At 50.5% G+C, this 27,766-nt stretch overlaps 2 protein-coding genes and 1 long non-coding RNA gene across 10 annotated transcripts in view; all 3 read left to right on the forward strand.

Moving 5' to 3' along the window:
• Positions 1-299: 299 nt before the first annotated feature.
• PPFIA1 (PTPRF interacting protein alpha 1) lies at positions 300-13,305 on the forward strand. Of its 2 annotated transcripts, XM_070565761.1 has the most exons (5): positions 300-6,379; positions 7,357-7,425; positions 8,316-8,481; positions 10,940-11,007; positions 11,922-13,305. In XM_070565761.1, exons 1-4 carry the CDS (start codon positions 6,071-6,073, stop codon positions 10,996-10,998), a joined length of 603 nt encoding a protein of 200 aa, XP_070421862.1. In that variant the 5' UTR covers positions 300-6,070; the 3' UTR covers positions 10,999-11,007; positions 11,922-13,305. The 2 variants fall into 2 exon arrangements, with proteins under 2 accessions (XP_070421862.1, XP_070421863.1); XM_070565762.1 differs by lacking the exon at positions 10,940-11,007.
• Positions 13,306-14,402: 1,097 nt separating this feature from the next.
• LOC139074538 (uncharacterized) lies at positions 14,403-17,915 on the forward strand. Its single transcript, XR_011524221.1, has 3 exons — positions 14,403-14,661; positions 17,331-17,445; positions 17,728-17,915. It is a non-coding gene; the product is annotated as an uncharacterized lncRNA (long non-coding RNA).
• Positions 17,916-21,439: 3,524 nt separating this feature from the next.
• The window catches only part of CTTN (cortactin), a 35,784-nt gene continuing 29,457 nt past the window's right edge, over positions 21,440-27,766 (forward strand). For 2 of the 7 annotated variants that reach the window (XM_070565754.1, XM_070565752.1), the window contains exons 1-2: positions 21,444-21,566; positions 26,756-26,852. The gene's annotated coding sequence lies outside the window, so the exon portion shown is untranslated. Of the gene's footprint in view, positions 21,567-22,518; positions 22,733-26,755; positions 26,853-27,766 lie in introns of those variants that run through there. The other 5 variants (XM_070565758.1, XM_070565759.1, XM_070565760.1 and 2 more) reach the window with 5 other exon arrangements.

The raw sequence follows: 27,766 nt of genomic DNA on the forward strand, positions 1-27,766 counted from the left end.
ACTTCTTCCCCCCCATTTGGATTCCTTTTATTCCTTTTTCTTGCCTGATTGCTCTGGCCAGGACCTCCAGTACTATGTTGAATAAGAGTGGTGATAGAGGGCATCCTTGTCTCGTTCCTGTTCTCAGGGGGATGGTGCTCAGTTTTTGCCCATTGAGAATGATGTTGGCTGTGGGTTTGTCATCTATGGCCTTTATTGTGTTGAGGTAGTTCCCGTCTATCCCCATTTTGTTGAGTTTTTATCATAAATGACTGTTGGATCTTGTCAAATGCTTTCTCTGCATCTATTGAGATGATCATGTGGTTTTTCCTCAGTTTGTTGATGTGGTGTATCACGTTGATTGATTTGCGGATGCTGAACTATCCCTGTGTCCCTGGTATGAATCCCACCTGATCATGATGTATGATCCTTTTGATGACTTACTGTATTCTGGTTGCCAAAATTTTGTTGAGAATTTTTGCATCTGTCTTCATCAGCGATATTGGCCTGTAGTTCTTTTTCGTGCTGTCCTTGTCAGGCTTTGGTATCAGCATGATGTTGGCCTCATAGAATGTGTTAGGAAGTGTTCCATCCTCCCTAATTTTTTGGAATAGCTTGAAAAGGATAGGTATTAAATCCTCTCTGAAAGTTTGGTAAAATTCCCCAGGAAAGCCATCTGGTCCTGGGGGTTTATTCTTTGGGTGCTTTTGATGGCTGTTTCAATCTTTGCTTGTGATTGGTCTGTTCAGATTGTCTGCTTCTTCTTGAGTGAGCTTTGGGAGGTTGTAGGAGTCCAAGAATTTATCCATTTCCTCTAAGTTATCCATTCTGTTGGCATATAGTTTTTCGTAGTATTCTCTTATAATCCATTGTATTTCTGCGGAGTCTGTTGTTATTTCTCCTCTTTCATTTCTGATTTTGTTTATTTGAGCTTTCTCTCTTTTTTTCTGTGTAAATCTGGCTAGGGGTTTGTCAACTTTATTTATCTTCCCAAAGAACCAGCTCTTTGTTTCATTGATCCTTTCTACTCTCTTTTTTGTTTCAATAGCATTTATTTCTGCTCTGATTTTTATTATTTCTCTCCTTCTGCTGACTTTGGGCTTTGTTTGTTCTTTCTCTAGTTCAGTTAGGTGTAGTTTAAGATTGCTGATTTGGGATTTTTCTGGTTTGTTAAGATGTCCCTGAATTGCGATGAATTTTCCTCTTAATAGAGCTTTTGCTCCATCCCATATGAATTGGTATAGCGTGTTATCATTTTCATTTGTCTCCAGGTATTTTTTGATTTCTTCTTTAATTTCTTCAATGATCCATTGCTTGTTCAGTAGTGTATTGTTTAGTTTCCACATCCTTGTGCCTTTCTCAGCCTTTTCCTTGTAATTAATTTCTAGCCTTATAGCATTATGATCAGAGAAGATGCTCGTTATTATTTCAATTTTTTTAAATTTGTAGAGGCTTGCCTTATTTCCCAACCTATGGTCTATCCTTGAGAATGTTCCATGCGCACTTGAGAAGAATGTGTATTCTGCTGTTTTTGGATGGAGTGTTCTATATACGTCTATTAAGTCCAACTGTTTTAGCTTTTCATTTAGCTCCACTGTTTCCCTGTTGATTTTCTGTCTGGATGATCTGTCCATTGATGTGAGTGGGGTGTTGAGGTCCCCTACTATTATTGTGTTATTTTTGATATCTTCTTTTAGGTTTGTTAATAGTTGCCTTATGAACTTTGGTGCTCCTGTGTTGGGTGTATAGATATTTATAAGCATTATTTCTTCTTGATGAAGTGTCCCTTTGATCATTATGTATTGGCCCTCTGTGTCTCTCTTTACCTGCCTTATCTCGAAGTCTGTTTTGTCTGATATAAGCATTGCGACACCTGCTTTCTTTTGTTTGCTATTAGCTTGGAGTATTGTCCTCCACCCCTTCACTCTGAGCCTGTGTTTGTCCTTGGGGCTGAGGCGTGTTTCCTGGAGGCAACAAATTGTTGGATCTTGTTCTTTAATCCATCTTGCCACTCTGTGTCTTTTTATTGGAGAGTTCAGTCCGTTTATGTTGAGGGTGAGTGTTGATGCATGAGGGCTTAATGCTGTCATTCTGCCGCTCGTTATCCGGTTTTCCTGTGTTTCCTTTGTTTCTTGTCCTGTGTGTTTTAGCCTACCCATTGACTTCTGCAGTTTCTTATGCTGGGTTTCTTAGATTTTTCCTTATTTATGCTTTGTGTCTCTGTTCTGCTTTTTAGTTTAGTGGCTACCCTGAAGTTTGTATTCAGAATCTCATGTATAACAGTCCATTTTCTGGTGGTCTCTTACTTCCTTAGCCTAGATTGTTTCAGTCCCTTTCCTCCTCCCCTCCTAAATTATTATTTTCATCTCGTATTCCAACTTGTGTTGTGAGTTTGTGCTTAGGGTGATAAGACTGACTTTGCTTTGGTGATTTCCTTCCCTTTATCCTAATGCTATAGTTGAATATTTGCTATCCTATTCAGATTCTATGTATTTGTCTCCTTACTCTGTGTTTTGTGACCCCTTTCTCCTTTATTTTTCTTTTTTCAGGTATGAGAGCCTTCTTGAGGATTTCTTGTAGTGAAGGTCCTGTGACTACGAAGTCCCTTAGCTTTTGTTTGTCTGGAAAAGATTTAATTTCTCCCTCATATCTGAAGGATATTTTTCCTGGATAAAGTATTCTTGGCTGAAGATTTTTATCCTTTAAAGTTTTGAATATGTCACTCCAGTCTCTCCTAGCTTGTAAGGTTTCTGTAGAGAAAACCAATGAAAGTCTGATAGGGGTTCCTTTGTAGGTTATCTTCTTCTGCCTTGCTACCCTGAGTATTCTTTCTTTGTCCTTCATTTTTGCCATGTTTACTACTATGTGCCTTGCAGTAGGTCTTTTTACATTGACAAATCTAGGAGATCTGAAAGTTTCCTCCACACGCATTTCTCTCTCAATCCCTAGATTTGGGAAGTTCTCTTCTCTTATTTCGTTGAGCACACTTTCTGCTCCATTTTCCTTTACCATGCCCTCAGGAATTCTGATGATTCTTAAGTTGCATTTTCTCATTGAGTCAGCTATTTCTCTGAGCTTTTCTTCAGTTTTTTAAATTCTTAGTTCTCTTTCTTCCTCTGTCTCGAGCCATTCAGCCTGTCTTTGATTATGCTAGTTTGCTCCTCTATGGTGTCTACACGGGCATTCAGGGAATCTGTATTCTGTTTTATCTGGTTCATTGTATTTTCATCTCTAGTATTTCTAATTGATTCTTCTTTATAATTTCAATCTCTTTTGTGAAGTAACTCCAGAACTCCTTGACTTGTTTCTCTATATTTCCCTTTACCTCATTGAATATTTTGAGGATAGCTATTTTGAATTCCTCTTCACTTACTTTACCCATTTCCAAGCCCTCAGGACATAATTCTGTGTTTTTATTGTTTTCCTTTTGGACTGGAGCTTTTATAAATTGCTGGATGGTAGAGGAGAGGTTTTTGTGCATGATGCTGTTATTTGGTTGCAGGTACAGCCTGTCGCCACTAGATGGGGGTCGAGAGCCTTGGTTCTGAGCCCTGCGCCTTCAGCCACGATGGTGGCGCCCAGCTTGGGTTGAGGGAGGAGGGACACTTTCTCTCATGCCGACCTGGATTGGCACAGCTCTCGCTCTCTGGTCTCCCAGGGCCCTGGCTTGCTGGGGTTCCCCCACGCGAAAGCTGTCCCCTGTTAGAGGGTTTCCGCTGCTCCAGCGGTGGGAGTCCTGCACGATCTCCCAACGCACGGCCCCTCCCCTGCTCCTTCTCACACCCACGGCAGCGATCCCAGTCTCTAGGGGAGGGAGCGAAGACCCCGTTCCAGCTCCTCCGAGGGCGGCTCCAGCCTCTCCACCTTCTGTCATTTGGCTGCTGTGGGTCTCTGAGGATTTCTGTTATTGGGATTTTTTTTTTTTTTTGGTTGGAAAGCAGTTGCTCTTTTTAGTTGTAATTTGGAGGGGAGAGAGTCCTGGGTGAGCTCACGCCGCCATGTTGCTGACGTCACCCCTATTCCTAGATATTTTATTCTCTTTGTTGCGATTGTAAATGGGATTCTATTCTTGAGTTCTTGGTCTCTTAGTTTGTTATTAGAGTATAGAAATGCAACTGATTTTTCTAAGTAGACTTTGTATCCTGCAACTTTGCTGTAGATGTTTATTTCTAATAGTTTTCCCATGGCTTCTTTAGGGTTTTCTCTATATAAAATCATGTCGTCTGCAAACAGTGAGAGTTACACTTCTTCACTGCCAATTTGGATTCCTTTTCTTTCTTTTTCTTGCCTAATTGCTCTGGCCCAAACCTCCAGTACTGTGTTCAGTCAGAATGGTGGGAATGGGCTCCCTTGTCTTGTTCCTGTTCTCAGGGGGATGGCACTCAGTTTTTCCCCGTTGAATATGATGCTGGCTGTGGGTTAGTGATTTCCTATTTTTAAAAATATTAGGAAATTTGTTAAGTGGAGAAAACTAGTCTGGCATCATTACAGAGGAGGGAGGGTTGGAAATGAGTGCTTTTAAGACCCTCCTCTCATGGCCTGGTGGTTAAAGTTTGGCCCCCACCACTCAGCGGCCCAGGTTCACTTCCTGGTCGCAGCACCACACCACCTGTCTGTCTGCTGCCGTCCTGTGGGGGCAGCTCGTGTAGAAGAACTAGAATGACTTACAACCAGGACGTACAACCATGCCCTGCGGCTTTGGGAGGAAGGACAATCCTCCTTTGAAGCCAGAGCACTTGTGCCTGTTTTCTTGTGCTTACGTCAGTCTGCGTGAACCGTCTCAAGGGGAACACTTCTCCTGTGACTTGTTCTGACTTGTGTACTCCTTCACTCAGCAATGCCACTCCGTGCCACACTGCTGGATAACAGCAGGGCAAAGACAGACAGGACTCTGCTGTCGGCTCACTTCACTCCAGTGTGGCGATTCTGCTCTAGCCATTTATCAGAGGGCTTCAGGAGCGCAGACGGAGCCCTGTGGCTCTGCCTCCAGGGCTCAGGGGGCAGCACAGAGGCGCTGGTTCAGCTGGGCCTTGGAGGTGGAGGAGGAGCTCCTTAGCAGGGGACGATGGCAGAGGCGGTTCAGTGAGAGCGCAGGTGGGGAGATGCAATGGGAGCCTCTCACCCGGCATGCCTCGTAAGCATCGACTACAATAGTCGGCTTTTAAGTAAGACGTTAACGATTAAGCTCAAAGTAAAATCTCCCAGAATTTTCAGAATAAAGAAATCACTAACAACAGTAATAATAGGTAAGACTTAAGAACTCGAAGCACTTTCAGAGGTTAATTATTTAATCCTTCCCACAACCCCGTGCGTGTGAGTGCTGTCTTCTTCCCCAGGTTTTACAAAGAAAGAAACTAAAGACAAAACTGGTTGAGGTCACAGCCCGTTTAAAGGATAGTCTGGTCATGATTGAGCTAACGTGAATCACAAGAAAAACCATAAGCCAACTTTTATACTATATATATATATACACACTTTATACTATATATGTAGTGCGTATATTTTGTATTATATATATAGTGTGTGTGTGTGTGTGTGATAGTATAAAAGGGCATTGGAAATAAAATGTGTAAATCAGTTTTGTCTGTTTTCTGTATCTGTTTTAAATCTTTTTATAGTTGACAAAAGTTGTCTTTGGAAGTGATTGGTGAGCATCCGGAGATATTTTCATGGAGTGGCTATTTTTAGATCTCTACTAGAGCGAATTTAATAATGTATCACTTCGTGTGGTGTAAGATCTTCCCCCAGTCTCTAATATGCTGGAGAGTATCTTTAAGTTTCTCTCTTTTTAAAATGAGACAACCAAAAAGGCTTCAAGGAAACGAGCTTCAAGATTACAAATGAGAGATTTGTGTTGAATCGAGCAGGGCGCCAACTCCTTCTCTGACGAAAAGAAAGTGTTTCAGAAACTCGGAAGGCCGTAGAGGAAGCGCGCTCGTGCCTGGTGGGCATTCAGCTTCTTCTCTGTCCTTCTGGTTTCTGACCCTGGATCCTCCTCATTTTCTGTTCTCTAGAAAATAAATGTCCGTAAGAACTTCATTGCTCTTGGGTTCTTTGGCAGCATGAGTTCTAGTGGGACAGGTTCCCTTCGATGGAGGAGTGCCGAGGCATGACCTCTAAATGCAGCAGCGGTTGCCTGCCCACCTTCTGTGTGCTGTTACAGGTGTGCATGATGAAGACAGCTTTGTGCAGACGCCGTTCTAATTGTTTCTGTTCACCTGTAGACGTGCTTGTGTGGAGCAACGATCGAGTGATTCGCTGGATCGTCTCAATTGGTCTTAAAGAATATGCAAACAATCTGGTGGAGAGTGGCGTTCACGGTGCACTTGTGGCCTTAGATGAAACCTTCGATTTCAGCGCACTGGCGCTCTTGTTACAGATCCCTACGCAGAACACACAGGTATGCTGCAGAGCCGGCCCGGCTCTCACTCACGTTCAGTCAGGTCTCCTGATGGAGACGTCTAGCTGGTTAACTGAGTGGACACAAAACTTCACAGTACCTCAGACAACTATCCCTAAGCTACAAAATACTGGTTCCAAACCAGCAATGCTTAATTCTTCATTATTTTTGCCTGTCCTTCCATTTCCTGTCGCCAGCATGAGAATCTTGCAATAAAAAAACAAGGGGAAACTTAGTTCAAGTCCATATGCTCGTAGGAGTGACGACATGTATTTAGTTCTTACGTGGAATGAGAAATACTCATGGGTACACCGATGGAGATTCTGTTAATTTTGTTTCTATTGCCCTGTGTGATTCTTTTTGACACACGGGCTCACCTGAGAAATCAGGAAATTTATTCTTCTACAGAAGATTGTATGTCTTTTGCCAATACCCCCCATCCCCCGACCAGCACCAACCCGCAGAGCACACTTTCGTAGATAGTCTGCCAGCGGTCATGGGTCCCTTTCCCTGAAAGCCCATCCGTGGGCTCCGCAGGAATCCCCTAATTTAAAATGTGGTTGTGGGGGCCAGCCCAGTGGTGCAGCGGTTAAGTGCGCACGTTCTGCTTTTCGGCAGCCCGGGGTTTGCCGGTTCGGATCCCGGGTGCAGACGTGGAACCACTTGGCAAGCCATGCTGTGGCAGCGTCCCACATATAAAATAGAGGAAGGTGGGCATGGATTTTAGCTCAGGGCCAGTCTTCCTCAGCAAAAAAGAGGAGAATTGGCAGCTGATGTTAGCTCAGTGCTAATCTTCCTCAAATAAATTAATTTAATTAAATTAATTAATTTAATTAAATTAAATGCTGTCGTGGCTCAAGGTGTTTATAGCCTGGGCTTTTTAAAAGTCTTGATTTGAAAAACAGTTGTGATATGCTAACATCCTTCAGATTAGATTGATGAAGCTTTGCGGTATTGTTGTTTTGTTATGATTTCAGGCTCGCGCTGTCTTGGAAAGAGAATTTAACAACCTTTTGGTCATGGGGACGGACAGAAGGTTTGATGAAGTGAGTTTTCAGCCTAATGAATTTTAAATTTGCATTCAGTGTGAATTATTTGTTTATACGCACGTGAGCCCCGTCGGCAGTCTCTCTTCTAAGTGTGGGGATGATTTTACCTCCTGAGCTAAGCTTTGCTCTCAAAAATGTGTTAACAAATGAGATAGTAAGAAACTCATATTTTCAGTCTGAGGTTTTCTGTTTTTAAAATATTTGCTATTTAAGTTTTGATAGCCCTCAAAAATGTTGTTCCCATCAACATTGGTGGCAGCCGAGGCATGGTGTCCGTGGGCTATGTTTGGGGACCGCTGGATGTCTGACCCCAATCCAGAGTCCCTGTGCTTTGGAGAAACCTGTTAGAAGGAGATTAGAGAAACGCAACATGTTAATTTCCCCTCACACAGTCGTGACTTGTTTGTTCCCACACTGTTTTTATTCTTTCCTTTGTTGCACGTTAAGAAAACGTGAGTTTGCCTGGTGACTAGGAGGACAGCTAAAGGAGCGCTCGCTGGCTCTTCCCCGGCTCTAAGGCAGAACTGCTTACAGCTTGGAAACTATTTTAAGACAAATAAAAATGTATTATCTTATACGGCAAGAAGATGATTTCTCCAAGATAAGAAAGGAAATGGGGTGATCACTAGGAGGCACATGCACCTGGGCGGCCCAGGGCCGTCCTCATCGATGCCCAGCGAGGGCCCCACATAGTGTTACTGGGCCCGTCACTCTCAGAAGTTCCCGGTGGGGACAGTAGATCCTGTGGTTATCAGGAACGGGTTAAAGAGGTGTGAACAAACATGCAGTGACAAGTTCAGCAGTCATGTTCAAGGCTGGTAACTTGACTGTCTATTTTTGTCCTTTATTTTAAAATCAGTCTTGTTTTCTGTCCTTTAATTTCCCAGGACGATGATAAAAGCTTTAGGAGAGCACCTTCTTGGAGAAAAAAATTTAGACCAAAGGATGTTCGTGGCTTAGCTGCTGGGTCCGCAGAGACTCTCCCCGCCAACTTCCGGGTCACCTCCTCTCTGTCCTCACCCTCCATGCAGCCGAAGAAGACGCAGCTGGACGGTAGGTGTGCAGGGGCGGCCAGCCGCTGTGGGCGGCAAGAGCAGCTTTGTGGCTGGAATGTTAACAGTGATCCAGAATGGCCTCTTGGATGTGTTACAAGGCATTGAGTACTGGTGCATGCCCAGGTTAAGTGTTTTAAAATGAATCCTAACATCTGTGCATAACAGTTTAACAATAATGTAGGTTTTTTAGAGTCTTGTCTGGTTGAATCTTAGCATATCCTTCCAACTAATAAAGCTGAGCGTCGCGTGTGTTCTCGGCGTGCTGAGTGGACGTCCTGTAGCCTGTGTGTGTGGCAGGCAGCCCTGGAAGGCTCCGCCGGAAGGTGGTGCAGCAGCTCTCGGGCCACGCCGGGTGCTCCCGGGACGTCTCTCCCCCTGGAGAGGTGACTGAGTCCATCTTAGAGAACACAGTTTCCCCCTCTGTGAGCCTTCCCTTTCCTCCCTCCACCCCTGCTGGCGTTGGTCCCTGTCACTGCGCACCATAAGGACGGAGAGGAGGAAGAAGGTGAGCCTGGGCAGGTCGTCACTGGAGCGCGGTGGGCCCTGGGAGCGCACGAGCCTTGCAGTCAGGGTTCCAGATGGAGCTTGCGGTTTTCCCTTTGACCGCCGCTCCGCTTGGAGGACACGGCTGATGACAAGTTGGCTGCGCTTTACTGACAGACCTCTCAGCTCTGACCGCGGCCCCCACGATGACAGGATCAAGGGCAGATGGCCTCGGTGGACCCTGGCTCTGCCGCTGAGGAGGGGCACAGCCTCGAGCACTGTGCCTCAGTCTCCCCGTCTGTAGGGCCGTCGTCGTACAGCCGTGTCCTCTTCAGCGGCTGTGGCAGTGAAATGGCTGCTCCTCGTCAGGCTCGTAGGAGGCGTCTGCGGGTCCTGGTCCCGTGTGGTGCTGGCCACTGGGGCCATTGTAGCCGCACTCCCGTTACGAAGGACTTCGTTCTCGTCTCTGTGGCCGATGGATCGGCTATAGGAAAGGAAGCGCTTTTAAAAATTGTCCTGAGGTGGCTTTCACAAGTTTCCCTGTTCTTAGCCCTTCCCATACGTAGGTTTGTGAGTTTGGCTCTGACTTGCCTGTATCAAAATGAGAGAAAAGCGTGTGTGTGTAAAGCCTTCGCTCAGCCGGACGCTTGGTGAGATGGCCCCCAGGGCAGCACTGCTGCTGGAAGCCTGCATCTCTCTGCAGAGCTCAGTGATCTGGTTAATGGGGCAAGAGCAGCAGTGTCTTCAGTAGCATTCTTATTCCAAGGAGCATGAGGTAATTTGTATAACTCTAACGGTAACTCGGCCCTCCACTTATTGAATAGGCTGCCGGAGCGCCTTCTGATTTTCTTCACAGCTTCGTGCCCAGTTTCCTCAGAATCAGTCACACTTCCCGTGTTCAGTATTGACGGCGACATTTAGATTAGAGTTCAGATAAATTAAAAATAAGCCTAGAGTGAGGTGTAGGGAATATATTATATGGAAGACGGCTGTTGACCCTTGTAGGAAAACTGAGGCCGAACCCCGGGAGAGTGGACTGCTCAATGCCTTCTTAAATAAGGGGCGTCGGGGAAGCTGCAGCTGGCCTCCTGGGACCTCAGGGTCAGGATTTGGAAAGATGACCCATGCTCACCGACAGTGCCAGCTGTCGTGCCATCTCTTCTGGAACCACGGCACCTTCTTGATAAAACGTGTTCCTGCTGGACCCGTGGGAACACAAACTGTGTAATTGGCAGTCGGGAATATCTGCTCCAGGTGTTTGCACATTTCCTGTCCAGGTTGCAAGGGAGAGTCGGGGCTCACCTCTTGGGCCGTGCTGTGTGTTTCTCGACAGGAACAAGGCCTCAGTGGTACACATCACTTCCGGCAGAAACTGAGACTGGGTTTTAGTGTTCTTAGATGAGTCATTGTCCTCTACCCACCCCCTGCAGCCAGGCCCTGGGGAGGAGTGCCCTGGACGCTCCCTCAGACAGGCGCGGAGGGCAGGTGGCCCGAGGGCGCGTCTCCCTCAGGCCAGGCCTGCATATGACTCCGGTCACCTGCACCCCATGGTGTCTAGCGCTGCCCCGGGTTATCTACCTCACACCGGCCTTGGGGATATCACGTTTAGGCCCCGAAGAAAAGTCTAGTTGCTCTGCAAATCTAGAGAGTTTCAGGAGAAACAAAGTTACCAGCTGAAGTAGTTGTCACTTACACAGAGGACATCACGAAGTCTGTATCATCTGAGGCGTCCTTGCTGTCGTGAGATTAGCTGCCAGTGGCTCCCAGGGCTGCTGGGGGCTGAAGAGAACCCCCTCCTGGCGACGCTTAGGTTCTCTTTCCCTGGCTCGCCCGCTCCCATCTAGCAGTTTCCCTGGGAGCCCTCAGTAGGTGGTGTTGTAGGTGTGCAGATGTGTGTGTACGTGTGCCCCGTGTGACGTCTGAAGACTAACCGCACGCTGTGTTTGCACGCTTCCTCCCCGGTGTCGGAGCAGGCAGCGTGTCGGGAGCGCAGAGGCTGGACGCCGCCACGGTCAGGACTTACTCCTGCTGAAGCCCCGTGGTGAGTAGAGGGCTCCGCGTGCCCGGAGGCCGCAGAGGCGGCCGGGTGACCGCACGGGGGCGCTGCCTGGCCCGGAGAGCCCGTTTCCGTTCCTGCAGGCCTTTAGGAACACGCACGCAAGCCCGGCTGCACCCGTTACGTGGTTCTGGTGTTCTGTATGCTCACAGTTGGTCACAGAGGGGTTCGTGTATCCTCATTTGTTAAGGAAAAAAGTGTATTTGCATTTTTTCCTTAAAACTGAACGTGCTGGACTCTTTTCAGTATCTGCTAATGTCTTTTGGGGGTGGGGAGGCAGGAGAGCAGCGCGTGGCAGGAGCTCACCGGCTCAGCTCTTGGCTGGAGACCACCCGTGGTTGAGAGCGCCCAGCACGGCGGCTCTCCGCCTTGACCCTGGCATCCGCGCTGGTGTCGCTCCCAGGTCAGCGGCGCCCGCTGGCTTTCTTAGAAATACACGTTCTTGAATGAGCCGCACCCCGCACGGCCAGGTTTCCTGGGGCCACGCTGTCGTGAACCCTGAGGGCCTGGCGGGTGGTTTTAAACACACAGCTGCGTTGCCATCTCAGGGGTGCAGTTACGAGCAGCCCGCTCGCGCTGAAGGGGTGACGTGGGGCTGGGAGCCCAGCCCCTGCTCGTGGCGCCAGGGCCGGGGGCTCTGTTCCGCTCTCCACTTTTCATGTCTCCGCCAGAAGGTTTGATTGGTTTCCTAATCTTTTTAATTGGTAACTTTTAGACATACGCCAAAAGGAAGTCAGCAAGGAATTTTCTCATTGATACGCGTACTCCTTGACGTTTCATCTCAGTTCTCAAGCAGCTACAGCGCAAGGGGCAGGGAGGCAGGGCTGGCCCTCGGGACACAGGTGTGCGCCGGGCGGCCTGTCCTGAGGCTGATTGTCCTGTTTGCGCTTCCTTTCCAGTTTACCCACACTACTTCTACAGATGACCGTGCAGCGCTCGGGCCCCGGCGAAGACGGCCTTTCAGAATTCAGTGGATCTCCAATCTGTTGATACTTGTTATATGGACCCTAAGATATTTTATTACAGAGTTTTTAATTAGTGAAAAATTCACGAATACCATAGAGAAAATATTTTAGAATTTAATGTTTCTTATATTTATGTAAACATATGACTTCGTTTATATAGTTACTTACTTTTTCATATCCAGGCTATAAATATCCTTTCAAATCGATTCTGTTCTTATATCTAATTTTAGTCTTTCAAACAAATGTACTGTAATGCTTGTATGTATAAATCCTATGAAAAGATATAGGGCTTTTGTAAATTATGCATTTATTGTAATTATCATTAATTTTTTAATAATAATCGGCGAGAGAGAAGAGGATTTTACTGCATTTGCATTTGTAAGATCATCATGACATGGTGCGCGTTATCCTGACAAATGTAACCAGCTCTACAACAATCATTTTGAAACAAGCAGACTTAATTTCAAGCAATTGTGTTTTAATGACTGACCTTACTCTACTTTTTCTAGCAAGAAATGCTTTATTCTGCAGCGTGAACAGACTGAAAGTACCTGGCGTTAAATATGAGCTTCTGATAAAATTTGGGCTGAAGGGGCCGTCAGAACTGTGAGCATCTCTGGTGGCTCTCAGTAGCTTGCAGAGCTCGTCCCTGGGGACCCGCACGGCTTGTCCTCAGCGCCCGGCACGAGCCCCAGCCGGGAGCACTTCTCTCGGCCGCAGGAAGGGCTGGGGGGCTCTCTGGGCTCTACCCCTACGGGCGGACGCGGGCCCCCGCCCCGCTGCTCTTTGAGGACCAAGCAGGAAGCACCGCGCTCTGCAGGGACGCTGGTGCGGGAAGAGGAAGGCGGGGGCTCCCGGAAACCAGGAAACCACGCAGTGCGACTCTACTAAAGGCCTTATTTTTTCTTATGTAAATCATCCTTTTACATTTGTTTGTAAACATGCTGAAAGGAGGGACCTAGTGGTACATTTTTAGCTTTTGACGATATAGCCGTTTTGGACTGTCTAAGTAGCAGATGTAACTTTTCCTTTTTAAATGGCACATTAAAGAGCCAGCAGGAAATGTGTTCCGACCACGGTGCGTTATTTATTATACAGCTCATTTTGTCGGTGGACGGCGTGTCTCTTTACATTCGGTTTCTGCTTTTAACTTCCTTGTACGATTTGTTGTTACACTCTGTTTTCTGTTAATCTTTTGTGAACTTCCTGATTATGTAACAAAGTATGTACAGTCTCCTTTTGAACTATTTTTATCACAGTATTATTTATTGCTTTCTTTCAATAAAGTACTGAGGCGTTTTCCACTGCCAATAAAGGATACTGAGAATAAGCTGTCATTCTGTGACAAATCGGCCGCAGCTGGCTCATCTCCGGCTCCAGGCTGATTCAGTGGCGGCAGCGTCGTCGAGTGGACTTTCTTGGGTAGAAATCAGTTGACAGAATGAAAAAGCTGGGGATGGAAGCACAGGATGGGGGCGTCCCCGCCAGGAAGCCCAGGTGCTTCCCGCCTCGGCCGCCGAGGCCCAGACCCTCTCTCGCTGAGACCTGGGGGACCAGGCCCGGGCAGCCTGGCGCTCAGAGGCACCGCAGGCCACAGGGAGGCGCGGAGGCGCGTCAGTCCATGCGCGCACTGGGGCCCTGCTCTCCTGCTGCTCCCGCCCTGGGCTGTGTCCTTCCGGTTCCCAGGGAGCCTGGTCTCGGAGCGCTCAGACGGAGTCCTGAGTCATGAACCAGTCTGGCGCGAGAGGGGAGGGACGCGCCGACGGGCCCGGGCAGGCAGGCAGGCAGGACGCGCCCGGCTGCAGGGCGGCAAGGCGCGGCACTCGTGGCTGGCAGCGCCAGGCCCAGGGCACCCGATGCCTCAGCCCCTACGTGCTGTCGCCCGCCCTCCCCCCACCGCAGTATCGTCATCAGGTCTGGGGGTGCACGATACCCAGGCCGACCCCATGCCTCGCACTGTGTTGGGTGGGCGCTGCTGACTGTCGCCTCGGTTTTCCTTTTCCTGTTCTGCTGTCCTTCCAGGGCTGACGGCCGCCTCTCCTGAGTGACGTGTTTTCTTTATTCGGGTGAATACATTCCAGCTGGTGTCCGTCAGGGCACAGCGATCCGGTGGTTTCGTGTTCTCTTGAGAGCCTGTGCTGGCTGGTTTTCCAGTTTTGTTGGGGGCAGCCTTTTCTCGGCATTTCCTCGTTCTTGGGTTCACTTAAGCGTGAGACTCAAAACCACATAGCGCTTCCCTGCTTTTTCACCCACCAATCCGTTTGCCTGACCAAAGCCGGGCAACCCTTGGGCAGCCTGAAACTTCTGGAAGCAGACCAGGTCATCATTGACTCTTTAAGTTGCAGGTGTTTGATTAAAACTTCATTCGGTGGTTCCGTTTATGCCTTTAACAAAAGGTCAGCTCAGAAGGACCCAGAGAGCACAGGCGGTGTTGGAGTAGCTCTGCTGTGCTAGGCGCGCTCTCAGCCGCGCCTCCCGGGTCTGCTCGCCCCACACGCAGTGTCCCAGGGCTTGCCCGCAGTCGGCGGGGATGGGAGTCATTCGCGGGCCAGGTGTGGCCACACCAAAGACTCTCTGGACCCTTCCCACCGCTAGAACTCTGTCGAGCCTCCTTTAGCCTCATAATTGCTGCCCTTAAGTTTCTCTTTTCAAGTCTCACATCACGCATTTTAAGGTAATTGTGGGTTTGGGGTTTTCTTTGCTCTTTTGCTGGCTAAGTCCTGTGCTCATGGGGATGGGCTCCCCAGGGTCTGGGGAGGAGCGTGTCTCCCCTGTATCTCCGGCAGGTGGATAGCGAGGGGGGCGTCCGGGTGCTGTGGCTGCTTTCTTAACCGCTGACGTGTCATCGAGTGCATTCCCAAATAGCTCAGAGGCTTCTGTTTCTGACATTTCCTTAGCTTAACTCCTCGGTGAGGAGGAGTAAGTAGCCAGTGGTTTTGCGACCGCGTGTCCTTGACTCAGTGGGGCACCTTTTGGAGTCCTGTTGTTCGAGGCCAGCACTGTGTGCGCCCCTCCACCTGGCACACGCCGAGGGCACACCCAGTGCAGGGAGGAGCAGGGCCGGTTCCTTCGGGAGGCTGGCGTGGAGGATCCATCCTTTGCCTCTTCCCGCTTTCAATGCTTGTTGGCCTCCTCGGCTGTGAGCCGGGTCTCCCGTCTCTGCCTCTGTCTTCACGTGGCCCCACCCTGTGTCTTATCTTCTCTCTCTTACGAGGACACTTGTCACTGGCCCACCTAGGTCATCCGGGATGGTCTCACCTCAAGACGCTTCACTTAGTTACACCTACAAAGACCCCTTTCCCAAATAAACTCACGTTCACAGGATCCTGCGATTTGCACACAGACACATCCTTGTGGGGCCCCCGTTCACCCCATTCCACCTTTCGACATTCTGGAGAAGAGCTGCCCTGCCCGGGAGATACCCAGATGGATAGACCTGGCCCTACCCCAAGGGACCCACCCCCCAGTGGGAGCATGGTGAGCCAAGAGAGGGAGCCATGACGCCCGGGCTCCTACATAACACGCGCTTAATGTGGCCTCTCGATTCCTCCAGTGTGGACTTTGCATCTTGGCATCTCCTTCTGGGGGATGAGAATTTCAGCTTTCCTGCACCTCCCTTTCTCCTCCCCAGCTCCCAGCAGAGCTGAATCCGTGTTCACTGTTGCCGTGAGGAAGGCTGGAGGTGTTATTCATTGCTGGGCCAAGTGGGTCACTATGATTACAACCGAGGGCACGTGTTGTGTGCCCAGTATTTACAGATGAAATGACCGTGTCTGGGATTTGCTTGACAATAATCTTGGCGGAGGGGTAGGTCAGGATATGGGTCAAACCAAATTGACCGTGTGGGTTGATAGTTGTTGAAGGTGGGTGATGGATTCATGAGGGTTTATCATAGCATTCTCTTTTTGCATTTGTGTGACATCTTCTATAATAATATTTTAATAGTTATTTTAGGGAGACCCTCTGTGTTTTAAACCCTCAGTCTTTAGATGTCTGGAAAAATTGCTTCTTGGTCCTCACTTTGGAATGTAATTTACCCAAGTTTTGAACATTAACTGCAGCCCACCCATTTTACACCACAACTCAGCATGCACGCACTACGTTTCATCCATTCTGTCGTGACTCCTTTGTGACATTTTGGTGTCTTTGAAGTCAGGATGTGTCTTACAAACGATGGCATCTTAGACTTGATGAACTATGGCGTACGACAAAACTTCACGTGGGCTGCAGCTTCTCTGCTGCTCCTCCCACTGACAGGTGGGGTCTCATCCCCTGCAGCCTGGCCGGCCTCAGTGACTTGGTTGACCAAATGAATGTGGCAGATGTGATGTTTGGGGACCCCTGAAGTCAGGTCATCAGAAGCCTTGCAGCTTCCACCTGAGCTCTGTGGGAACTCCTTCTCTGAAAGGAGTCAGCTGCCAAGTAAGACCAGCCACCCTGAGAGCGCCATGCTGTAAGGAAGCCCGAGGTACCCACGTAGAGAGATGGTGTTGAGCGAGACCCCCAGATGTTGCCGCCCTCCCATGGTAGGTGCCAAACATGTAAGTGAAGAAGCCTATCTGGACAGTCCAGTCCCTGCAGACACGACAGGGAGGAGAAAGGGGAAACCCACCCGACAGGCAGAACCAAGGCCCTAGATGTGTGGCCCAGTCAGGTCATCCCAGCTGCGGCCAACCATTCGAGACACCTGGTTGGGGCTCCACTGGAAGCAAACAAACTGTCCAAACTTCTGACCCCTCCAGTTGTCAGCTCAATGGTGCAGACATTGAGGACAATGGTGCTGGTTTTTCACTTCTAACATTTGGCGTGGTTTATTACACAGCAATAGATACTTGGAACTCTTCCGTGTGACATGCACTTTTATATTTTCTCTTCTTTTTTTTTTTAATGGTGTTTTCCCCCCAGAAAATTGATTTCACAATCCACTAAAAGATCACCATCTGTTACGTTTTCTTATCTGTTGCTATGCAGAAATCCACCCCAAAACTTAGTGGTGAAAAACAACGATTTATTGTTTGTCTCAATTTGGCGGGTTCGCAATCTGGGTGACTCTTCTGCGGGTCTTTGCTGGAATCGCTGGTGTGATGGCATTTGCCTGACGGCTCCACTGGGGCTGGAGGGTCCGGGAGGGCCTCAGTCAAGTTCCTGGCCGGTAGTGCTGGCTGTGGGCTGGGCGCCTCTGTTCCCTTTCCTGTGGCCTCTCTCGTATTCCTTAGGCTAGACTGGCTTCTTCACAGCAGTGTCAGCTCAGCTTCCAAGAGGAAGGTCAGAAGCTGCGAGGCATCTTAAGGGCTAGACCCCCGAACTCACACCATGTCATTTCTGTGACATTTTATTGATCAGAGGAGGTCACAAGGCCGGTCCAGATTCGAGTCTGGAGAAACAGACCCCATTCATCTCTTGATGGGAGGAGCAGCCGTGTCACTGCTATGGACTGAGTGTGGACCCGCCAAAATCCGTATGTTGGAACCTAATCCCCAATGTGTTGGTGTTGGGAGGTGGGTGGAGACCTCATAAGTGGGATTAGCATTCTTATGAAAGAGACCCCAGACAGCTCCCTCACCCTCCCACCGTGCGAGGACACAGAGAGAAGTTGGCTGTCCGTGAGCCAGGAAGCCAGCGCTCATCAGACACTTAATCTGCCAACACTGCCAACACCTTGATCTTGGACTTCAGTCGCTAGAACTGTGACAGATTTCTGTTGTTTATCAGTTTCTCAGTGTATAGTATTCCGTTATAGGAGCCCAAATTGACCAGGACAGTCGCTTGGCAAAGAGATGTGGACACGGAAGCATGGTTCTTTGAAGGCTGTAGCAGACAGGTCAGGTGGCCACAACAGCAGAACACAGACTGGGTGACTTAAACAACAGACGTGTATTTCCTCTCAGTCCTGGAGGCTAAAAATTCCAAGATCGAGCTGTCGACCGGGTGAGTTTCTCCTGAGGCCCCTCTCCTCGGCGTGTAGATGCCGTCTTCTCCGTGTCCTCACCTGGCCTTCCCTCTGTGAGTCCACACCCCTGGTGTGTCCAATCGTGTCAGATCAGGGCCTCACCCGTATGACCTAATTTAACCATAATTACCTCTGTAAAAGCCCTGTCTCCAAAAACAGTCACATTCTGGGGGTTAGGGACACAATTCAGTCCCTATAATAATGGCCATTATTGTAACATTGGAAACGCTGTTTATCACTTCCCAGGTGGACAGTTATTTTCTCTCAACACACTAAAGATGGTGGTCCATCGTCCTCCAACATCCACCGGGCAGAGGGCAAGTCTGTAGCGGGGCTCATTGTCTGTCTTTTGCAAACCACCCGCCCTCTCGTTCTGGTACCTTTTACGCCTCTCCTACTTATTCCTGAGAGCTTGCAGTTTTACCATAATGCTTCTAGGTGTATGTTTTATTTGTATTTATCATCCTGGGAATCGGAGAGCGCTTTGAGTTGGTTTGCATCCTCTCATCTTTCTTTGATCACAGAAATTTCGCATCTACAATTTCCCGTGATCACTTCACCATTCTTTCCTTCTGTGCTTTCGGAACACCTGTTAATGGCGCCTGGAGCGGCTCCGTTGGTCTTCCATGTGACTTCTATGCTCTATCTCATTTTTCATTGCTTTGGATGTGTTGTTTATTCTGTTCTTCCTGACGAATGACTTCCAAATGGCGAAATTTCCCCTTGACCATGTCAATCTCGAGTTAACCTCATCTATTGAGCTTTTCATTTGAATAACCACATTTTTCGTGTTGTATTGGTCAGCCCCGGCTGCCATCACAAAATACAATAGAGCGGAGGGCTTACTCCACAGGAATTTATTTCTCACAGTTCTAGAGGCTGCGAAGTCCAAGACCAAGGTGCTGGCTGATTGGGTTCCCTGCTGAGGGCTCTCTTCCTGGCTGGTGGACGGCTGCCTTCTTGCTGTCTTTTCACATGACGGAGGGAGAGAGTAAGCAAGCTCTCTGGTGTCTGCTCTTACAAGGACACTAATCCCATGATGAAGGCCCCATTGTTATGACCTCACCTAACCCTGATTACCTCCCAAAGGCCTCATTTCTAAATACCTTCACATGGTGGGGGGGTGGGGGGGGCGAGGAGCGGGTTAAGGTTTCAACATATAGATTGGTGGTGGTGGGGACACACAATTCAGTCCATAGCACATGTGTCAGATTTTAATAATTTTTTATAACTGCTTGTTTTTGTTTCTTTTCTCCTCCTCCTTGCCCCCACCAAAGCCCCCGAGTACATAGTTGTATATTCTCATTGTGGGTCCTTCTGGTTGTGCCGTGTGGGCCACCGCCTCAGCATGCCCTGATGAGCGGTGCCGCGTCAGCACCCAGGATCTGAATGGTGACACCCTGGGCCACCGAAGCAGAGCTCACGAACTTAACTACTCGGCCCTGGGGTCGGCCCCTGTTTTTGTTTCTTAATTTTTGAGCTTATTTTATGAATGTTGTTTCTTCTTCTCAGTTTGAAACCCTAAACAGACATACTTATGGTCTTCTACAGTAGAAAACTTAACTTTAATAATTCACGTTCTCATTGTTCACTGTATTGACATTTTTATTTAATATTTGTTTTTACAATTTGCTTTGGGACTTACATTGTAGGTTCATTTTAAGTGGGAAGTGTTTCTTAAAATATTTTTTACTTTATTTTTTTAAAAAATATTTTATTTTTTTCCTTTTTCTCCCCAAAGACCCCCCCAGTGCATAGTTGTATATTCTTCGTTGTGGGTCCTTCTAGTTGTGGCATGTGGGACGCTGCCTCAGCGTGGTTTGGTGAGCAGTGCCATGTCCACGCCCAGGATTCGAACCAACGAAACGCTGGGCCGCCTGCAGCGGAGCACGCGAACTTAACCACTCAGCCACAGGGCCAGCCCCTACTTTATTTTTTTTAATTGAGGCAACATTGGTTTATAACAAGTAGGAAGTGTTTTGTTTTGCTTTTTCTCTTCCTCCCTCGGTGTGGGGCCCTGCCCGTCTTCCTGTTCTGCACTCGCCTCCAAGCTCTCTGTATTAAGGTGGGCCAGACACCTGTAACAAATTGACTGCGCATATCATGTCTTAAACACAGGATTTCATTTCTATCTCGTGCAACAGGCCAGGGTGTATGTTCTCAATGTCTCTTGTATCTACTCGCTTCTCTCCCTCTTACCCGCCACCACCAGTCTGCCTGAACTGGTGTCCGAGCTCCTGCCTGGCCCTCTTCCCATCCGTTCTCCACACAGCTGTTAGAGGGATTTCACTAGCATGCAAACTGCATGATGTCTCTTCTCTGTTTAACTTCCTCCAAGGACTTCCCATTTCTTTTAGAATAAAGACCAAGGTCCTTACTGTGCCCTTCCAACCTGTCCGTGACCCGGCCCCATCCCACCCCACTTCCCTGCTTCATCCCCACACTTCCGCTACACTGAACTGCCTTCCGTTCCTCTGTGGCAAGACCTTTCTGACGCCAGGGCCTCTGCACGTGCTGTTTTCTCACCTGGAAAATTCTTCGCTCCTTACCTGGTTTACTTCTATTTGGCCTTCAGATCTCGGCACAAAGGTTAATTGCTCAAAGAAACCTTGTCTGATCTCTTGGATGACTTCATGTCCCACCTTTTCCCCAGTATAATTTCATGACACCTTTGACTTCTTTCTCACAGCATTTATCTTTTTTCCTAATTATCTATCTATGTGATTAACGCCTGATTCCCCTTCTAGGCTGGAAGGTTCCTGAAGGCAAGGGCTGTGTTTATTCTGCTGACCTTCTATCTCTGATGCATACCTGACCTTCTCTGGATGGACAGAAGAATGGATGATGAATGGATGGATGATGGATAGATGGATGGTGGGGTGGGTAAATGGAGGGTGGATGGGTGGATAGAGAAGATGGATGATGGATGGATGGATGTGTGGGTGATGGATGGATAGAAGGATGGGTGGATGAATGGAGGCTGGGTGGACAGATGGATGACGGATGGATGGGCAGATAGAATGGAGGGTGGATGGAAGAAAAGGGATGATGGATGGATGGATGCTGAATGAATGGATGGATGATGGATGGATGAATAGAGAACGGATGGACAGATAGATGTATGGGTGATGGATGGATGGATGGATGGATGGAGGGGTGGCTCGTCCCTCCAGCTGACCGGCCGTCACAGTCACCTCTTGTGAGTCCTCAGGGCTCATGTACTGGGCACTGACCCCCAGGCCTGGCTCATTTTCCCTTTCTCACCCCGGGCAGAGTTGTCAATCCTCGAGTCCCACCTGGGATCGTCTGCATCTGAGCACACTCTCGTGCGCACACGGTGGGCGCTCCGTACATTGACTCTGCGTGTAGGAACAGACTGTTTCCAGGCACGCTTTGCAGGCTGGCACCCCGGCGGAGCTCGGCCTGCGCTGCCCGCGCACGCGCGCGAGGGAGGCGGCCGGGCGAGGGGCGGGACGTGCCGGGGGAGGGGCGGGGCCTTGCCGGGCCCCGGATGAGGCCCCGCCCCCGCCCGCGGAACCGGAAGTGGAGCCGCGCGCCTGGGAGCGGCGGGCGCGGAGGGGCCGGGGCTGGAGCAGGAGCCGAGTGGGGCCGGACCGACCCAGGCGGCGGTGAGCGAGCGCGGCTTCCGCCGGGCGGGGGATCCGGCCCCTCCTCGGCGCTCCTGGGGCGCCCCCGGGCCCCGAAAAGGGAAGGAAGCGGCGGCCGCAGCGGTCTAGCCGCTCTTCCGCTCGCGGTTTCGGGTCGGCCGCGGGGGGAGCGCGGGCGAGGCTTCCCCAGGCCGGGGGTGGGGGCGGGGAGGGCTGTGGCCGGGGAACCGGGCCCGGGGGCCGAGGGGTGGGGGCCGGGGGGCCGCGGGGTGAGGGGCGGGGCGCCGAGCGGTGGGGAGGGCCTGGTGTCGGGGAGGAAGGGGCAGTTCTGAGGTTTAGGGGTCCGAAGGGGTGGGGCCGGGGCTGCAGGGAGGAAGGGGAGGAGAGGGCCAGACGGGGAGGGGGTCTGGGGTCTGAGAGGGTGCCCGGGACCCGGGGGCTAGGGGAAGAGAGAGTGGAGGGGCCGAGGGTCGGAGGGGGGCGAGGTGGGAGAGAGGCCATGCTGGGAGAGGGTGGGATCCGGGGTGAGGGGCTCAGGACCCAGGGATTTAGGGGAGGGGGGTGGAGGGCCGACGGGGAGGGGCTGGGGTACAAGGCGGGCGAGGTAGGAGAGGGGCGCTGCACGGAGGGGTCCGGGATCCGGGAGCAGGGGTCAGGGCCCTCGGGTTTAGGGGAAGGAGGTGGAGGGCCGAGGGGGAGGGGCTGGGGTACACAGCGGGCGAGGTAGGAGAGGGTCGCCCTGCGGGGAGGGGTCCGGGATCCGAGGGAGAGGGGTCAGGGCCCTGGGGTTTAGGGGAAGGGGGTAGAGGGTTGAGGGGGAGGGGCTGGGGTCCAAGTAGGGCGAGGTAGGAGAGGGGCCCTGCGGGGAGGGGTCCGGGACCGGGGGCGACGGGATCAGGGCCCTGGGGTTTAGGGGAAGGGGGTGGAGGGCCGACGGGGAGGGACTTGGGTACAAGCGGGGCGAGGTGGGAGTGGGGCCCTGCGGGGAAGGACCGAGAGGGGCCGGGGTCTCCCTGGCGCCCGGGCGGGCCCGTCGCAGCCGCGGCTCCTGCGGCCCGGCCCGCACCTACAGGGAGGTTTAGCAATCAGGTCACTGGAAATGCAGCGACACGCGCAGCTGCAGACGGCCGAGAGGCTCTAAATTTGGAGCCATCCCTCTTCTGGCTGTGTTGGAAATCACCAGAAAGGTGCTTCTGGGTTTTTGGTTCTTCTGTTTGGATCGCCTGACTGTTGCACCAGGAGCTCGATCTCCGCGGGCGGCCTCCCTGGAGCGGGTGCGGGGCTTCCTCCGCCTGCGGTCTGTGGACGTGTCGGGCCTGGGGGCGGGGGTGGGATGGGGGGGTTCCGTTTCCCGCTGATCGCAGCGCTGGCGGCATCCCCAGTGAGCGCGCCCTCCCCGGGCGCTCCGCTTGGCGCGGGGCTGCCTGGGCCCCGCGGCGCTCTGCCTGGCTAATCCCCCAGGCCCTGACCGCGGGATTCAGCCGGGCGCCGGCTGGCGAGGGCTGAGATCCCAGGGCTGTGGGTCGGTGGGCCCCCCTGCCCGTGGCTGAGCGCGGCTGAGCCCCTGGCGCAGTCCTGACTCTCCTCTGGTTGGAAAAGTGCTCCCAGATGCTCAGGGAGCCGGGCAGAGTCCTAGAGGCAACTTTCAGACCCGCTGGAAGAAGGAGCCAAGGGGATGCAGAGTTGGTTTTGATCCTCTGCCCCCCAGGAACTGGAAGTTACCCCCACCCGGTTCCCGCCCCACAGCTGACTTGTAGTGGAAGCATCTTGTTAGACTTATTCTTTAAACACTTTTGAGTGTATGTAAGTGGTGATTCAGACCTTTGCTCGCTGCCATGCAGTCGGTGCTCAGAAAGCGCATGGCTGAGTGAGTGAGTCATTGTGAGCGCTGGGAACTGCCTGGTGTTGCAATCTGCCAACGTCCTGGGGCCGCCGGCCACTGTGTCCCCTCAGAGCTCTTGTCTTTCCCCTTGGTCAGTGTGCAAGCAAGTGCTTTGAGTAAGCTGTGAGCCCGTGCGCCCCGAGCCGGGGGCAGGGGTTTCCCGTGAGCCACTGTGTGGGGAGTGGGCTTTTGCTGTCTGTTTTGGCTGCTCTGATGCCTTTTTGTTCTCTTTGGAAAGATAATTGTGTGTGGGTGGTTTTATTGTTTCAAACTGTCTCCCACAGAGGGGTTTTCCACTCTGCTTTTATGGGAGTGCAGGATTCCTTCACACTTGTGTGTTGACTTGCAGGGCAGGTCCACCATTTGTGGTGCTGAATGGGCCATTATCTTTTCTTTGAACCGTATCTTTTGGTAACGGCCATATTGAGATCTATATTGAGATCTAATTCGCATGGCATCCAGTTCACCCATTTAAAGGGTACAGTTCGGTAGTTTTTAGTGTATTCAGCCATTTAGTGTACAACCTTCACAATCAGTTTTAGATTAATTTCATCACCTCGAAAAGAAACTCTGTGACCCCTTCCCGCGAAGCTCTCCCCCCGGCACTAGGCCACCGCTGGTCTACTTTTCCTCTCGATAGGTTTGCGGGTTGTGGACATTTCCTGTAAATGGACTGTGTGGCCTATGGTCTTTTGTGTCTGGCTTCTTTCACCTAGCGTAATGTTTTCAAGAGGCCTCCAGATTGCGTCGCGTCCGGACTTCACTCCTTTTCATTGCCGAATAATCTTCCGTTGTGTGTAGGCCACGTTCTCTCTCTATTACATAATATGGACGTTTGGGCGCTTTTCACTTTTTGGCTGTTATGAATCGGCCCGCTGTGAACGCTCTTCTGCAAGTTTCTGTGTGGATGTGAGTTCTCGTTTCTCTTGGGCGTGTACCCAGGAGTGGAATCGCTCCGTCCTGTGGTGACTCTTAATCTTTTGAGGAACTGCCAGACTGCTTTTCACTTCACATTCCCACCAGCAATATCAGAAGGTTCTGATTTCTCCAAACCCTCTCCGGACTTGTTGTTGTCTGGCTGTTGGTGGTATCTCGTTGTGGTTTTGATTTTCACTTCCTTGATGGTCAATGATACTGAGTTTCTTTCTTTTTTTGAATGTTGGCCCTGAGCTAACATCTGTTGCCAATCTTCCCTTGTGTTTTCTTCTTCTCCCCAAAGCCCCCCAGTACATAGTTGTATATTCCAGTTGTGGGTCCCTCTGGCTCTGCTATGTGCGACGCCGCCTCAGCGTGGCCTGACGAGCAGTGCTGGGTCTGCACCCAGGATCCCAGCTGGTGAAACCCTGGGTCGCCGAAACGGAGCACACGAACTTAACCACTCGGCCGGGGTCGGCCCTAATGCTGAATTTCTTTACAGGAGCTTCTTACCCGTTTGAATATCTTTTTTGGAGAAATGTCTATTCAGATCCTTCGCCCCTTTTACAATGTAGTTATTGGTCCTTTTTATTATTGAGTTGTAAAAATTCTTTATATGTTCTGGATGTATGATTTGAAAATAGTTTCTCTCATTCTGTGAATTGTCTTTCTTTGAAGCTGAAGATTTTAATTTTGTCTGGCTTTTCTATTTTTTTTCTCTTCTTCCTTATGCCTTTGGTGTCACATCTAAGAACCATCGCCAAATTCAAGGTTAGGAAAATGAATGCCTATGTTTTCTATGTTTCTATACCTGTATTTTTTTCTAGAGGCGAACAGTTTTAGCTCAGAACTTTACGTCTGCGATCCATTTTTGAGTTAATTTTCTGTATGGTGTGAGGTGGGGGTGCAGAGGCATTAGCTTTGGATCCAAAAAATGTATATGGAAGCTTTTAGTTTTTCACAGTTATTTTTGTGATGCTCTTTTAATTTAAAATATTGAGGGGGGAATAAATTATTGTAGATTTGAGCCTATCTCTAGCTGCCCTCGGGCAGATTTTTGTAGGTGCCTGCTGAGTACGGTAGTAATTGCAGTTCCCGGAATGTGCTAAGCAAGCCACAGAAGTTTGGATTTCCAGAAGGGCCTGGGGAGAGAGAGGGAGTAAAGAGTAGGGTGAGGAATGAGAGAGGAAACTGAGCACAGACAGCCCCGACTTATGATGGTTCGACTTACCATTGTTCTTGTGATGGTGCGAAAGCAATAAGCGTTCACTGGAAACCGTCCTTCGAATTTTGGTCTTTTTCCAGGACTAGCAAGATACGGGGTGAAATCCTCTCATAGTGCAGGAGCCACAGCTCCCAGTCAGCCCCACGCTCACGAGGGTACACAGCCGATCCGCTGACGGCCATCCTGTTTGTCACTGTCAGTACAATAGTCACTGAATTACGTGAGATATTCAGCTTTCAGAATGGCTTTGTGTAGATGATTTTGCCCAGCTGTAGGCTCGTGTAAGTGTTGTCGGCACATTTAAGGCAGGCTAGGCTGAGCTAGGATGTTCCATAGGTCAGGTGTCTTCAGTGCGTTTTCGACTTTGGATGTTTTCAACTTACAGTGGGTTTACCCGGCTGTAACCCCGCCGTCAGTCAAGGCAGAGGTGCATTGGGAAGCCTAGCAGAGCATTCTCCCTGGAGCTCCTGATGCGTGACACGCTGCCAGCTGGTCCTGGCTCGTGCCCGTGACTGGCTTGCTCCTAGTGGGAGGGGCGCGTCGTTCCTCTGCTCTGGGTGCCCAGCAGTGGGGGACCTTCCAGGCTGTTGATAGCCTTAGGGGGAGGGTGGGGAGCCGGTGGCTTGGGGAGTCGGAGTCTTGACCTCCCGCAGTGATGGGCTCTGTTGGTTAGAAATGCAGCCTGCCTCTCCCTTGCTCCCTGAGTCGCCCCCTTCCCTTCCCCTTAGCTGTCGGTGTGCTGGTTTTTCTCCCAGCCGCAGCGTGATCCCTTCAGGGAGGATTTTTCTTATATTATTTTTTTAAAAACTCACAGTGAGAGAATTTTATTTTTTTAGCAGTATTTTAAATTAGAATGAACAAAAAATGGAAACCTATTAGGATTATGGCAAACAGAAAATGTCTACTAGCCATCAAGGCACTCGTGTCTGTTGGTATTAAGAAGAAACTTCATACAGTTATAAATCTTTAGAAACTTCTTCCAGTGGTTTCTCCACGTGTCTGAAAATCGGTTGAGGTTTGCGGTTAGTAAAATGTGAGTCTTCCCATCCTCCTCTCAGCTTTCTTCACAAAACCCTGTTCCATTCAGGAGGGTTTCAGAGGTATTCGAGAAGGCCGTCCAGTGGAGGGGTTTGCCCAGAGCGCCTGTCAGCAGACATGCTGAGCCTTTTACCTTTGATCTTTTTGCAGACGGAACCCCTCCCAAATGCCTGGGGACTCCTCCTTGGATTACTGGGTTTGAAACAGAATTTTGTGAACGGCCTTTTACCTTCGACCGGGAGGAAAGGTTTGTGCCTTGTGGACGTTCTGTGCTCTCTCCCCGGGACCAGCAGGGTGACTCCTTTGTCAGGGACGGGGAGGGAGCGTCTTCCCGCTGGGCTCACAGGAACGGGGCCAGTAACTTTCTGGGAGGAAATTTCCTTGTTTAAAAGATGAAGTCAAGTGTCCAGGGTTGCCTGTGGTTTAGAAGGAGGAGGGGGTTCCAGAAAACTCCGGAGTGGACGGGCAGGAAGGATGCCCATCCCCCGGGGGCCGTCTGGCCTCTCCTCCCTGGCCTGTGGCAGGTGGGAGGAGCCACGAGGCAGATGTCTTGGAGGGCACGCATGTGCTCATCCTGCCTGCCAGGGAAGCTGGCTTCCAGAAGGATGGGTGAAGATTGGGCTCGGCTTCTGTTTTCCTGATGACTCTGCAAAAGTACCAGCAAAGACAGCTGCTCTGACGGGTGCCTTGGGGGCAAGGCCCTGCGCAGAGGCCCTGTCCTTTTGTGTATCCGCAGTGGGTGGAGCTGCGGGCATCTAGGACAGTGTGGTGTCACGGGGCACATTTGACTTGGGGAGGCAGAGACTGTGGGCAGATCATTTAACTTCCGGGTTACGCTGTTTGTTCATCTGGGAATGGGCGCGTTGGGACGAGACTATCTGGCCGTGCCTCCCACGGCTGAGGTTTTCATCTGTTTGCTCTCTAAAGTCGTGTCAGTAGCAGATTACATCTGGGGAATTCTTGCCATGCTTCGGGACAGAGGGGGATGAGGTTCGAGGTGGCCTCGAAGGGGCGTTGTTGGTCCCTGCCCAGGAGACGGCGGCAGGAGTTGCCTCTGGAAGTTTGAGGGTGCTGTGCCCTGATTCCCCCTCGTTGCCGCCTGGAACCTGGACCGGAGACCCGCAGAGCTGCAGGGCTGATCTAGACGGGCGATCCTCGGGC

The sequence above is a fragment of the Equus przewalskii genome, chromosome 11 (assembly GCF_037783145.1).
Source record: "Equus przewalskii isolate Varuska chromosome 11, EquPr2, whole genome shotgun sequence".
NCBI lineage: Eukaryota > Metazoa > Chordata > Mammalia > Perissodactyla > Equidae > Equus > Equus przewalskii.

Coding starts and splice junctions, on each gene's coding strand:
- PPFIA1 (XM_070565761.1), top strand. CDS start 6,071: ATGGAGGAGTGCCGAGGCATGACCTCTAAATGCAGCAGCGGTTGCCTG. Junction 7,426..8,315: donor CGGACAGAAGGTTTGATGAA/GTGAGTTTTCAG, acceptor TTAATTTCCCAG/GACGATGATAAAAGCTTTAG. Junction 8,482..10,939: donor GAAGAAGACGCAGCTGGACG/GTAGGTGTGCAG, acceptor GTGTCGGAGCAG/GCAGCGTGTCGGGAGCGCAG.